Source organism: Saccostrea echinata, unplaced genomic scaffold (genome assembly GCF_033153115.1).
Source record: "Saccostrea echinata isolate AGI-Se365-2 ecotype Australia unplaced genomic scaffold, CSIRO_AGI_Sech_v1 ptg000028l, whole genome shotgun sequence".
NCBI classification, from domain to species: Eukaryota; Metazoa; Mollusca; class Bivalvia; order Ostreida; family Ostreidae; genus Saccostrea; species Saccostrea echinata.
Genome location: NW_026889777.1, coordinates 13904987 through 13918861, shown reverse-complemented (window position 1 = coordinate 13918861; position 13875 = coordinate 13904987). Strand labels below are relative to the sequence as shown.

The window sequence follows — 13875 nt, the reverse complement described above, 5'->3', positions numbered from 1 at the left end:
GGATACCAACAATTTTGACCCTTTGAAAAACTTTAACTTTGGCTCGTAACTTTTGAACAGTTCGTGCTAGTGCTTTCATTTTTCACATGTATATTCCTAATGACATTTCTTTAGGTACCAATAATTTTGACACTTTGATTTGACTCTGCATGGAGTTTGGCCTAATTTTGAAAACCTTTAACTTTGGTCATAGGCTTTTGAACGGACGGTGCCAGGGCTTTCATATTTCACTTGTGTATTTCTTGTGATAAGTCCTTCCCTCGGGGTTTGGCCTACTTTAAAAAAAAAATTGCCAACACTTTTGAAACTGAGGTTGGTGCTATATAGTGCATTCATATTTCACAGGTGTATTCCTTGTTATAAGACTATTCTTTGGGTACCAATATACTTGATATCTTGACCCTGGAGTTTGATTTGCATTTGAGAAACGTTAACCTTTATTTCCATTTTTAAATGGAGTTCTCCTTCCTGAATGATTTCCAAGAAGAAAAAAATTGACGATCAGTCATTTACATGCCAGTGCATTTTCTCAATTGTCCTGTTCCCGTCTTTAGGGGACGATCATTTGATTCGGGGGGGGGGGGGGCAAAATTTTCCGAGTCAGATTATCAGATTATTTATTTTTATGTCGGTGAAGGATAGATTATTTATTTCCAAGATGATCAAGGGGGCAGGTTATTTATTTTATTCACTCAAAAAAAAGTCTGACAAGGAAAAAAAACTTTACTTTTGCCATTTTCGAGGACAGCTAGATTATTTTATTTCCAAAATCTGCCAGCCCCCTCCCTCTCCCCGAATCAAATGGTCGTCCCATTATATATATTTCCTTGCATGTACCCTATGTTGAAAATAAATTAAAGTAACACGTCTCTACCTTACCATACTTTCAGTACTTTGATTTTAAATTTCCCATCGTGCACTTATGTTCACGTGACAAGTCTCCTCCGGTCTCCTTGTACTGTCGCCATGATGCATGCAGCGAGAAGAGCGTGGACCGGGGTGTTTAATGCCTCGAAAAGCGCCGTTTCAGTGTCATCTTCATTAAACCAGGCAAACAAAGCTGTTCCATCATGTTTCATTAATCGTATGTATGTTTTATTTTAGGAGGCGATTTATATTGCGTAAGTTACAGCACAATAACAAAGCCGGTATAGTAGGGTATTTGACCCCCGGGCTCCAACAGTTGCTCCCCCAGTCTGAATACATTGATATCTCTTCACACTCTAATTCATTATAAAGATGTTTTTAGACGTTCTAATTCCATACTTCTCATTTTCTGTCGATGATATGATATACGTTTGGAACAAATACTTCTGAACTCGATCGACCTGCAGAGGTCACCGGTAAAAATGTCTCATTTTGTATATTTTTTGGTTTATAAATTAAAAAGTCTTTATTTAGCAAGAAGTAGTGAATTGACATAGCCTATTTTTGCAATTGGAATGAATGTTTTAAGTGTTGTATTTCATTTAACTTTCTCGTCTGTTAGTGACAGTAAATCGAGGAAATTCGAACTGTTATTGAAATTGTTCTTGCCCTTGAACACTTTTAGACCATAAGTTTTAAAAAGAAATAACTTCGGAATCGTAATTGCAAAGATCAAATAAAAATACTGTAATAATAATTTGAGTTTTATTGTCAAATGTTATCTGAATAATCTGAAGGTCATTCAAAGTATGAATAGCGGATCTTGGACTTAAGAGTTTATTCATTATTGATTTTTGTCAGTTTGATTTATCATGGTTATGAGTTATAATTCTGTGCAATTAATTTTTTAATTGGTAGGTGGTCATCAGAATATTATTAACAAATTTATGTATTGCAGGTCGACGCTATGCAGCCACAGCAGAAGCAGCAGCTGCATCAACATCCAAAGGCCGCGTTGTGGCTGTCATTGGTGCTGTGGTAGACGTACAGTTTGATGATACCTTACCTCAAATTCTGAATGCTTTAGAGGTCAAAGACAGACAGCCCAGACTAGTATTAGAAGTTGCACAACATTTAGGTATACTTTTTTTAATGAGAAAAAGTAAACATAATATATGCCACTTCAAGGCTTTCTAAAAGATCAGGAGGTACCTGTACAAAAAATAGGAGGTACCTTGTGGAAGTGATTTTATTAAAATATGTTAAGTGATTTTATTAAGATGTGTTAAAACATTTTTCTCCATAAAATATTTTAGCCTGTGCAGTCATGATTTCAGCCGGGTAAAGGTACTGGGTACTGGCAGATTTTAAAAGGCTTGCCACTTAACACTGATTTGGAAAAAATGTAAAGGTGCTAATTTCTTTGAATTTTGATAGGTGAAAATGTTGTACGAACTATTGCTATGGACGGTACAGAGGGTTTGGTGCGTGGAGCACAGTGTATTGACACAGGGTTCCCCATCAGAATCCCAGTGGGCAGAGGAACTCTGGGAAGAATTATCAACGTCATTGGAGAACCCATTGATGAGAGGGGCCCAGTAAAAACTGACACGTAGGTTTATTTAATCTCTTGCATCGTATTTTGTGTGGTTTATTCATACAACAAATTTATTATGTGAAGTTGTAAATTTTTTATTTATGTTAAATTTTAGTGTACAATTCCTTTGTTTAGACTGTAAATTTGACAAATTTAGTTTAATATAGCCCTGCGGTGTCTTTCTTCCAGTGTTTTGCCCATCCACGCAGAAGCTCCTGCCTTCACTGAAATGAGCGTCGAACAAGAAGTGTTGGAAACAGGAATCAAGGTCGTAGATCTGCTCGCTCCCTACTCCAAAGGAGGAAAGATTGGTAAGGGATATAAAACATTTGTCTTATAATCAGGTGTGATAATAGGGCTGTGTATTGAGCAAAAAAATTGATGCGATACGATACAATATTTTATAATGCCATATCTGATAAATTGGATTCTTTAACATATCTATCAAAAAAGGTCTTATAAATCATTCAATGTATGAATTTTATAAAAACTTATTGTTTTATTACCCATTTCGAAGGTCTTGTCTCACTATCTCTACAAATAACATTTCAAATTCAAACTTTTAATGACTGTAAAAACAGCATGTTAAAATAAAGTTGTCTATGTAATTTATAATATTTATCTAAGATGTGGTATATTCTTAATGATTGTATCATTATTGATCAATTTTAATTTAAAACAGTGAAAATATAACCTTTGGTGATTGAAATTCCCAACTTTTTCACAGAATTATGAGAAAATCTGCCTGTCCGATATGTATTGGAAGTTATTTTTTCAATACAGTGGTTCCCGTTTTATCGAATAGTCAAGTTGTCAGCATAGTTTTATCCGAATAGCCGAAAATTAGAATAGCCGATTGCTCCATACCGAGTCCAAAGATAGATGTATAGAGCTACATGTATTGATAATACATCGTAGCTAGCAAATTTCAAGCTTGCACTTTTGTTTTCTTTTGACATGTTTGCTTAATGACTTTACTAAAAATAATTTATTTCACTTACTTATGAATTTAAGATGAACTTTTTTTTTCAAATAAATTGACGTATAGAATATATTCTTTGATAGTTATTGCCATCTTTCTTCAGCACATGTTGACATTCCTTCTTCGACGGTCGCCATTTTGGAAACGGATGTAGACTAAATGCTTGACTAATAACCGTAAACTATTTTTCCCTGGATAGATTGTAAATTAAAAATAAACAAAAATATTAAATATATGTAATTGTTTCCTTTTGATTTGTTTCTTTAATACGGTTACGTATTTTATACTGTGTGTGAGTTTACCAGTCTCGTTCTTGTCTGCTGAAGAGAGATTTTGAGAGCCATGTGGAGAAAGATGGTATGAATTTTGAGACGATTTTTATAGAACGAGCCATTTGTGATTTTTACCATAAATTTTGCACTGAAAAAGTGAATAAATATTAAGCCAATTGACCAAGTTAAATGATTGAATAGGTTTATTTCATTATCCAAGCAAATTGTCATACACAAGCTTAAGCTAATCAGTTCAATAATTAAAATTTCACGCCGAAAAAATTGCAAATAATGGTCATAATTGACAAGTGCATCATTGAACCCAAGCTGATCACCACAACTGTAATCAAAACATATCTATTTACTATGCCCACTATTGACACAGGTAAGGTGCCTGTGTGCGTCCAGGCGTAACTAATCCCCTCATTGTCGTACTCAAGCCAGTCAAGGTAATTGGTGTCAAACTGTGTAAACAACGGCTTCACATACGAAGTTGGAGGTGTGAACAAGGTGCTGATTATCAAAAAAACATTATGATAGTCCAAATTTTTGTATCGGATAAAACGAAATTCCAGTATTTTTTCATCAGAATATCAGGTGAAATTATTAATAGATATATAAGAAATGGTTTTGTGCTCTGATATTATATTGAAATAGCCGAAATATTCGTTAAACCGCTATCCGATAAAATGGAAGCCACTGTATGATAATTCTTAAATATTGATACGTATCGATATATTGATACAGCCCTATGTGATAATACAGAAAACCAGAAAGCAAATCGTGTACAGAGATTAAAAAAAAAAAAAATATGTGTATGTCCTCTTTTAACCAAAATGAAAACAGACACAAGTGTATATATATATATATATATATATATGTGGGCTATTCGTGTATATATATGTGGGCTATTCCTCTTTATCAACATACAGTTTAGCATATTGGAGTGCTTTGTCAATGTGCATCTAAACAATTACCGTAAGTTTTGGGGTATATGTCGATGGGGTATATAGGTCGAAAGGCTCATTTTCAGCCATAATTTTTAAAAAATCCTTAGATAGGACGATTTGGAAGATAGGACGAGGCTTTGTTTATCGACTTTCTAGAGATTCTTACGTAGAAACTACGTATCAGAACATGTAAAAGTCTTTAACTTAACCCGTGATATTAACGTATGAAGAAAATAAACTGGTATTTTTATGAGTACAGCATTTTAATAGTGTTTTATAAAAACGTAGTTAAAACTTCCTTGAATTGTGATATAACGCATTTTCTCCAACTTGCCTGTTCAACGCTGTCGTCGTTTGACTCCGTCGTTAAACACATAAATACGGTAGTATACAACAGCTATAGTTAGGGAAATACCCGAAATCAAACAATAATCATTTCCATTTTAGAACATCGTGGACACATTCTTTTATTCCAACATTATTTACCGGGGTACAATATTAAGTGCGATGACCGCCATTTTTATATTTCTTGTTCAGGGATTTGCTAAAACACGCAATGGACTATAACGTGTAACAGTGAGCAATTGAAATTAATCATATTAACATGCTATAATTTGCTCGAGATATTGTTGTTAAAAAATGAATTTAATTGAGAGTACATTCGCAATTAAACAGTCATCAGGAATTTCACAGTTTTGTTTGTTCAATGATGTTTAGCACTAATACCCCTGTAACGGCACGTGGATCTGTTAATCATGCCCCGCAGGTGTTTAAACCTACAGGTGTTAACACCTTTGTGTACACAGTGTATATCCCTCTATCTGTCAGACAATTAAAATTCCATTAGAAGCCAATCTTTGTATAATTCGGTGTACCCCTTGGATATAAAACAAAATAGTTATGACTAGCGGTATTTTGGGAATTTACCGGCAACAGTTTATTTCACACATTTTACATTTAAATAAATATCACAAGACAATGAAAAAATATTTAGGTATACTATTTTAATTAATCGTTACAAATAAATGGTAATAAAAAAAATTCAATTGCGATTGTGAAAACTCCTCCGTATTTTAAACTTTGATACGGTTGCGGTTTTATTTTTAGTAAACGATTGCGACTTCCAACTTCACAAGATGGACACAGCATGTTGTAAATATACTTTGAGACATTATTGATGATATAATAAGTTTTTTTGTACATCGACGGATATTTAATGGAACTTATTTTGTAAGAAATCAATGGAATAAATATTTAATTGTTTATTGTTTATTATTTTTTTCTCGGTAAAGTAATTTAAAAAAAATACGAAAATGGCACAGATTTGCTTTAAAATTGACGTAAATTTTACTGATTTTGGGGCATTTTTCGTAAACTTGGGCCTTAGATAGGTCGATTCGTTAAATAGGACGATCCCAGCGGTTCTGAGAAAAAAAGTATCGTCCTATCTTCCAAAACTTACGGTAGATGGATTTCTGTAGGATGTGTTAGCTATACTTGTGTCTGTGTATCTGTACAGGTCTGTTTGGTGGAGCTGGAGTAGGTAAAACTGTACTGATTATGGAACTGATCAACAACGTCGCCAAAGCTCACGGAGGTTACTCTGTGTTTGCTGGTGTAGGGGAGAGAACTCGTGAAGGAAATGACTTGTACCACGAAATGATCACATCTAAAGTCATCAGTCTGACAGACGATACCTCCAAGGTTTGAAATTGACACATAATTTTACCAATGCTGATTTCAGTACTTAGAAACCATTCATTAATCCAGCTGGTCAACAAATGATCAGTGAGAATATAGGGTAGTTCTTAAATACTGAAGTACATTTATTGAGTTACTTTTGTAAAAAAAAAAAAAAAAAAAAAAAGATAATTTTTGAACATTACATTAGCTGCAATAATGTAGCCCTCTCCGATTTTTTTTAATCTGATATTTTCAGGAGAGGGCTACAATTCCACTGCATCTCTGTAATGGTGCAAATATATTTTTTTAGATACGGGCGACTGCAGGCAAAATAAATTGTTTTTGCACTCAACTTACTTCCAATAAGACAGAATTTTTATTCACTATCAACATCATAGCCCTTTATACGCGAAAATCAAGTAAAATAATTCTGCGTGTTTACCAGTCGTTCTCTTCAGCAGCCATGACAGTTCTCGCGTGATGTACTGAGACTTACGCTTGAAATTTAGAATCGCTTGATAAAGTAAATGTCGGTGTTGATAAACGTTTGTGTTGTATAATATCACTAAACATCGATAAATAAAAGCATTCCATGGGATATTTTTTTCATAAACAGTGATACTTATGCTTAAAATAAGGGAAATCCTAAACGATCCGCTCCCCTAGATCCCGTATTCTCATTGGTTGTCCCAAAATAAAATCGATCAAGGTCAGTAAACATGGCGGATAAATTTAAGTTGGGATGTTGACATACACGAAAAATAACCGATATACGGATTGTTCTGTATATTTTTGGATCTATTCATGTCTTGAATAACTACATTTTATGAGTTCAGGTAAGATATGTCAATAAAATACCCACTTACTGATAATTTGAGCCGAAATCATTGCGGCAGTGAATCACTCCCGCACTTGCACCATTACGGAGATCCTAAGGAGTTGTAGCCCTCTCCCAAAAAAAAAAAAAAAAAAAAAAAAAATCGGAGAGGGCTACATTATTGCAGCTAACATTACATATGTGACCTCCACATATCTTACATACTGAAATTTTTAGGAGCAAGTTCAAAAGAATGTTTATTTTATGATTACAGGTATCACTGGTGTACGGACAGATGAATGAGCCCCCAGGAGCTCGTGCTCGAGTCGCCCTGACAGGTCTGACTGTGGCCGAGTATTTCAGAGATCAGGAGGGACAGGACGTACTGCTCTTTATTGACAACATTTTCCGATTCACACAGGCAGGATCTGAGGTGAATATTGCGAGCCAAGATCTGCATCTCACAAAGTTGGAGCAATGGAGGCCTTATATTAATTCAGAAAACTCAGAACCCTTTTATAAAAATTTCTCTATTGATGTGCAGAATAGTGAGATCTTATTTCAACTCTGCAAACTTTAAAATCCTATTGTAAAATTTCTCCATTCACTGGCAAAGCATGATTACTGGGGAAAAAACTGTTTGATAAAGTAAAGCATGAAAGTAAGGCAATTGTTGGGGACCATTGTTTATTTGCTGAAAGTTGAAACATTTTGTGGATTTCTATTCTGAATTCAGTGTGATGCTTTTTGAAACTTTCATTTAGGAACGTGAGGTTTAATTTTCTCTTTGTACTCCTAGGTATCTGCCTTGCTGGGTCGTATCCCATCTGCTGTAGGATATCAGCCAACTCTGGCCACTGACATGGGTAGTATGCAGGAAAGAATTACTACTACCAAGAAAGGATCCATCACATCTGTACAGGTAAATATTTAAGATTTACAAGTTAAAGGATCTATTAAGCTACCAAGTTCTAAATTATTAATTGAGATCCAGAGGAAGTGAAGTATGCAGACCTGCCTGACCTCCCGATTTACCCTAAATTTTTAGGATTCTAGACCTAATTACACTGTAAGGTTTAAATTCCAAAATGAAATCTCCCAATTTTGGAATTTCTAATATTTTTTATTTCAAAATTATTGGAAAGAAAATAGAAACAGTAGATACAGATGCCTGAGTGTTAGAAAATCCTCATGCAGTTTTCAAGCATCTGCTTGAGAAGTATCTGTCCAGTGGACAGACATCCTCATAAATTGATATACAGGTAGTTATGAAAAAAAAAATTACACCTGTACTTCCTGTAGTTATCCAGTTTGGTCATATCTATCTGTCAGATATAATATTAAGGTGTATCCTCTGAATACAACCTTAAGTATCTTTAATTTGAATTTACTTAAATTTCTGCATCGAAAGTAGAAAAAAATTTCTGCATAAAAGTCCAATCTCGCTGACACATTGGTAGAAAATTACATATTACTATCATCTGGTTTAGGTAGGTCTGAGTATGTAATTTTATCAATTATTGTTAAACAAATTTCTAGAATTACATTTTCAAACCTTGTTGTGTCCAGCATTAGACATTTACTGATGGGAGAATTCAATGTTAATTTTGTATTGTAGGCCATTTATGTGCCAGCTGATGACTTGACAGATCCTGCTCCTGCCACCACATTCGCTCACTTGGACGCCACCACCGTGTTGTCCCGTGGTATTGCTGAGTTGGGTATTTACCCCGCTGTGGATCCCCTAGATTCCAATTCCCGTATTCTGGATGTAAATGTTGTAGGAGAGAGGCATTACCGAGTAGCTCGTGGTGTCCAGAAAATTTTACAGGTATGTTCCTGCTTTATAAACTCTAATAATTTTACTATTTCATAAAATGAATAGTTGTGAAAATAACTGAGATGAGCAGAAATGTGTTATTCAGCAAAATAAGTTCCATTTTGATAAGAGTCGGGAAATGCAGTATTGTACTTCAGTAAAATAAGTTCCATTTTGATAAGAGTCAGGAAATGCAGTATTGTACTTCACTTTACACATGTACTTTTGATAGGTAAAATGTCATTTTAGTTTGCTATGCACATAGAAGGGCTTATGCCATTGAGGTGCGGTTGAAATTAATATGAGTTTCCTACTATCTATAACGAAACTTTATACAGATGTCATCTCAGCTTTTCCCAAAGTCCTGTGGAGAGTTATCTCTTACCTCAGTTGTTTAAATTTTTTGGATAATATAACTGGCACATTTCTATGTTATTATTCCTGAAATTAACAAAAGTAATGGCGTCATATTATTGAAAATGATTAATTAAATGCAGATTTCATAGTAGACAGGTAAAGTAATCATTAAAATTGAAATTGTCCAGGTATATTGTAAACAAAAATGTTATTGGCCAAAATGGTCAGTTTTAAAATTACTTTCATTTAATTTTTCAGGATTTCAAATCACTACAAGATATCATTGCCATTTTGGGTATGGATGAATTGTCAGAAGAGGACAAATTGACAGTGGTCCGAGCCAGAAAGATCCAGAAGTTCTTATCTCAGCCTTTCCAGGTAGCAGAAGTCTTCACAGGTCAGGAGGGGAAATACGTACCTCTCAAAGAAACCATCACCGGATTCGAGAGAGTATTAAATGGTGAGTTCTAAAGTATATAATGCTCAGTGAAACCAACATTGAATTTGAGAGTGTTGAGTATGCACTAGTACAATGGAGGGATATTTAAGATTGCATGTATATAGGGTAATGAATTTTATGAACATCAGAAAGAAATATGATTTTGATAAAGGCGATTTCTGTTTTAATTAAAAACATAAGCAAGTAACTTCCTTTAGTTTGTAAAAGGAAATTGTTAAAATGATAACATGTTTAAGATCAAATATATACTGTTAAATAAAGTTTGATGACACTCAAACCAGCATGTATTGAGATGACAGCTTACACTGTGTAATATTTCAGGTGAATATGATCACATCCCCGAGGTAGCTTTCTACATGGTGGGTCCCATTGAAGAAGTAGACCAGAAAGCAGCCAGACTAGCAGAGGAACAGACCTAAGGCAGCCTTGTTGATTCTTAATAACTATAGGGTGATCTGACTTCTTAATATAGGGAATATAATTTATGATTGAACATTAGTGCTGTGAATTGGACAACAGAGATGTAAAAAGATGACCAAGTGACATATTTTGTGATGTATGAAAAGTTGTAGGTCTTACAAATCTACAATAAACATGTTTTGAAAAAACTGAATATAAAGTTTCAATGGTTTGTTTTTGCTATGAATAGCAAGCAAATTCAGAAAATTGTGGTCCTTTGCTTTCTTGTTCATTGGGGTGCAGTGATACGGCATATTGTTGCTGTCATGTTTGTCCTGGCTTGTCTGTCAAACATGCAAGAAAAATGTTATATATTTTGGAAGCAATATGTTTTGGTGCAAAAGTTAAGGAGTTTGTGAATGTCTTGTCACAAGATATGCACTCGGAAAAAGTATAAAAGGCCAAGATTAAATTTTTTGAGAAGTAGGTCAATCACATTTAAAGGTCTTATCCGACAGGTAATGTACATATAAAACTATAAATGCCCTGTTTCTTCAGGTACAAAAAGCCATCACCAAAGTTAATTTGTCTTCTAATTAGGTCAAGGTCATGAGGTCAAAAATGATGACTCCATCAAAGGTTTCGTTAGAGACTTAGAGTTGATGAATGTGAAATATGAAAACCATATCTTAACTCTTTCAAAAGTTGTAACCAATGTTAAAATTTTCGAGAAGTTGGTCAAAGGCATGGGCACTGGAAGTTAATGTAAATATATAGTATGTATAAAAAAGGATTTATACATGCACATACTATATATTTAAGTTAACTTCCAGTGGCCGTGGTCAAAGGTTAAAAAATTTTGAGTAAAAAATTATAGAACATTTGAAAAGGTATTGTCACAGGTGCACATCTGAAACCTCATATTCAAAAACTTTTTGACAAAAAGTTATTACCAATGTTAAAATTGCTGAAATGTAGGTCAAGGTTACAAAGTAAAATAGTACATGGAAAAGTCTTGTCACGCATAATGCACATCTGAAATATGAAAGCCCTATCTTCTCACATGGAAAAGTCATTGCCAATGTTGAAAAGTAGGTCAAACTTCAAGGTCACAGAGTCAAAATTTATAGTACATTTGGAGAGGTCTTGTTATAGGTAATGCAAATATAAAGTATAAAAACCTAATCTTCTCTCATTCAGTAGGTATGACCAAGGTTAGAAGTTTCTGGGGCATACTGACAGACAGACGAATGAGATTTAACGTGCATTAAAATGCCAGTAACATTTCCAGAAACGACCAACGGCCGACATTTTTTAAGGCAAAAAATAAGATAGTCGGCTGTTCATCGTTCGGCCGTTGTCTTGCCTGATTTTGACCTCTGTTTTTCTCGGTCGACTACTTTTGTGTCTGTCGGGTCATGTTATATTTTTTTCTGTGTCGGTGGCCGATTCCTTTAATTGAAGCAGTTGTTGAATAGTCTGTCGACCAACCTGCGATTATTATCCGACCATCGGCAGACAGTTCGTTAAGTCGGTCGTGGGTCGGTCGACATTTACGAATTGGGTTGTCGGCCGACGGTGAAAATCAAACTGCAGCTTAGCGAACGATGATCGGGCGACTGCATGAAATAGCGTACGGGATACGTCTGTGTGATTTACACACCAATTACATTCACAGTACAAAAAACCCAGAAGCAACCCTACCTGTGGGGCGACAATATGTACAGTGAGGGTATAGGCACATAATGTCACCGACAACAATATGTACCGTCATAATCGCAGCGATTAAAAAGACTATTTAACTAAGAGTCAGAAAACCAACAGTTTGTAGAAATGCATGTGACGTTCAATAAATTGGTGGGTTTCAGCGCACGCATGCAAACACTAACACAACCATTAAGACTTCTCAGCTATGTTATATTATTTTTTAAAAGTAGGTCAAACTCCAAGGTCAAGGTTAATGCCAAAATTGTTGGTATCCAAAGGAAGGTCTTGTCACAAGGAATATACATGTGAAGGATGAAAGCCCTTGCACCAACTGTTCAAAAGTTATAGCCAAGATTAAAGTTTTTTTTCAAAAGTAGGTTAAACTCCAAGGTCAAAGGGTCAAATTTGTTGGTTTCTAAAGGAAGGTCTTGTCACAAGGAATGCACATGTGAAGTATGAAAGCCCTGGCACCAACTGTTTAAAGTTAATGGCTAAGGTTAAAAGTTTTTTAAAAGTAGGTCAAACTTCAGGGTCAAGGTTAAAGATGTTGGTATCCAAGGAAGGTCTTATCACAAGGAATGCACATGTGAAGTATGAAAACCCTAGCAATAACTGTTCAAAAGTTATGACCAAGGTTAAAGTTTTTCAAAATTAAAGTAGGTCAAAGTCAAAGGTCAAAGTTGTTGGTATCCAAAGGAAGGTCATGTCACATGGAATACACATGTGAAGTTGGAAAGCCCAAGCACCAACTGTTCAAAAGTTGTGGTCAAGGTTAAAGTGTCATAAAATTTTGCAAAAGTGGGTCAAACTTCAAGGTCAAAAGGTCAAATATGATGGTACCCAAAGAAAGGTCTTGTCACAAGGAATACACATGTGAAGTATGAAAGCCATAGCTTCAGCCAATCAAAAGTTATGGGCAAGGTTAAAGTTTTTGCGGACAGACAGACAGCTAGACGGACGGACAGGGAATACTATATGCCCCCGAATCTTCGATTACGGGGACATAAAAAGTATATACACACCAAAGAATGCAAAAAATTGATCATTTTTCATACTATGTCACAATTTATCCACAGCTCTATTTTTTTTAAGATTATACTTACAAGTGGGTTTTTCCTCCATGTTTTTCTTAACTGAAATATGAATAGTTATACGCATATACGGAGCAAAGACCTACTATACATGTACATAAAAATACTCTTTTGTAATATTACATTCGTATCTTTCAGAGAAATATTTAAAGTTCATTTAGTCAAGGGTCATTTCACAAACGTAATTTAAATGCCTCTATTTGTTATGAGCTGAGTGTGTTAGTAAAAAAAAAAAAAAAAAAAAAAAACAAGATGTGTTTGTGAAACACTGATGCCCCCGTATGGCAGCTTATAGCAAAGGTTAAACTTTATCAAATGCAAATCAAGTATATTGGTACCCAAAGAAAGATCTTGTCTCGAAGAATATACCTGTGAAATATGAAAGCCCTAGCAGCAACCATTGAATAGATATGGAAAAGGTTAAAGTTTTTCAAAAGGAAGTCAAACATCAAGGTCAAATGGTCAAAATTAATGATGCCCAAGGAAAGGCCTTCTCACAAGGAATACAAATGTGAAATATGAAAGCCGTAGCACCAATCGTTAAAACGTTATGGGCCAGGTTAAAGTTTTTCAAAAGTAGGTCAAACTCCAAGGTCAAGGTTAAATGGTCAAAGTTGTTGGTATCCAAAGGAAGGTCTTGTCACAAGGATTACATATGTGAGGTATGAAAGCCCTAGCTCCAACCATTCAAAAGTTATGGCCAAGGTTAAAGTTTTCTAAAAGTAGGTCAAACTCCAAGGTCAAAAGGTCAAAGTTGTTGGTATTCAAAGAAAGGACTTGTCACAAGAAATACACATGTGAAGTATGAAAGCACTAGCACCAATCGTTCAAAAGTCATGGCCAAGGTTAAAGTTTTTCAAAAGTAGGTCAAGGA

The 13875-nt window shown here is 34.9% G+C and overlaps 1 protein-coding gene across 1 annotated transcript; it reads left to right on the top strand.

Moving 5' to 3' along the window:
- Positions 1-929: 929 nt before the first annotated feature.
- On the top strand, positions 930-10423 carry LOC133194145 (ATP synthase subunit beta, mitochondrial). Its single transcript, XM_061330127.1, has 10 exons — positions 930-1084; positions 1826-2005; positions 2305-2479; positions 2654-2775; positions 6188-6372; positions 7443-7601; positions 7968-8090; positions 8787-8999; positions 9603-9804; positions 10126-10423. The coding sequence occupies exons 1-10, from the start codon at positions 967-969 to the stop codon at positions 10221-10223; spliced, it is 1575 nt and encodes a 524-aa protein (XP_061186111.1). The 5' UTR covers positions 930-966; the 3' UTR covers positions 10224-10423.
- Positions 10424-13875: the final 3452 nt, after the last annotated feature.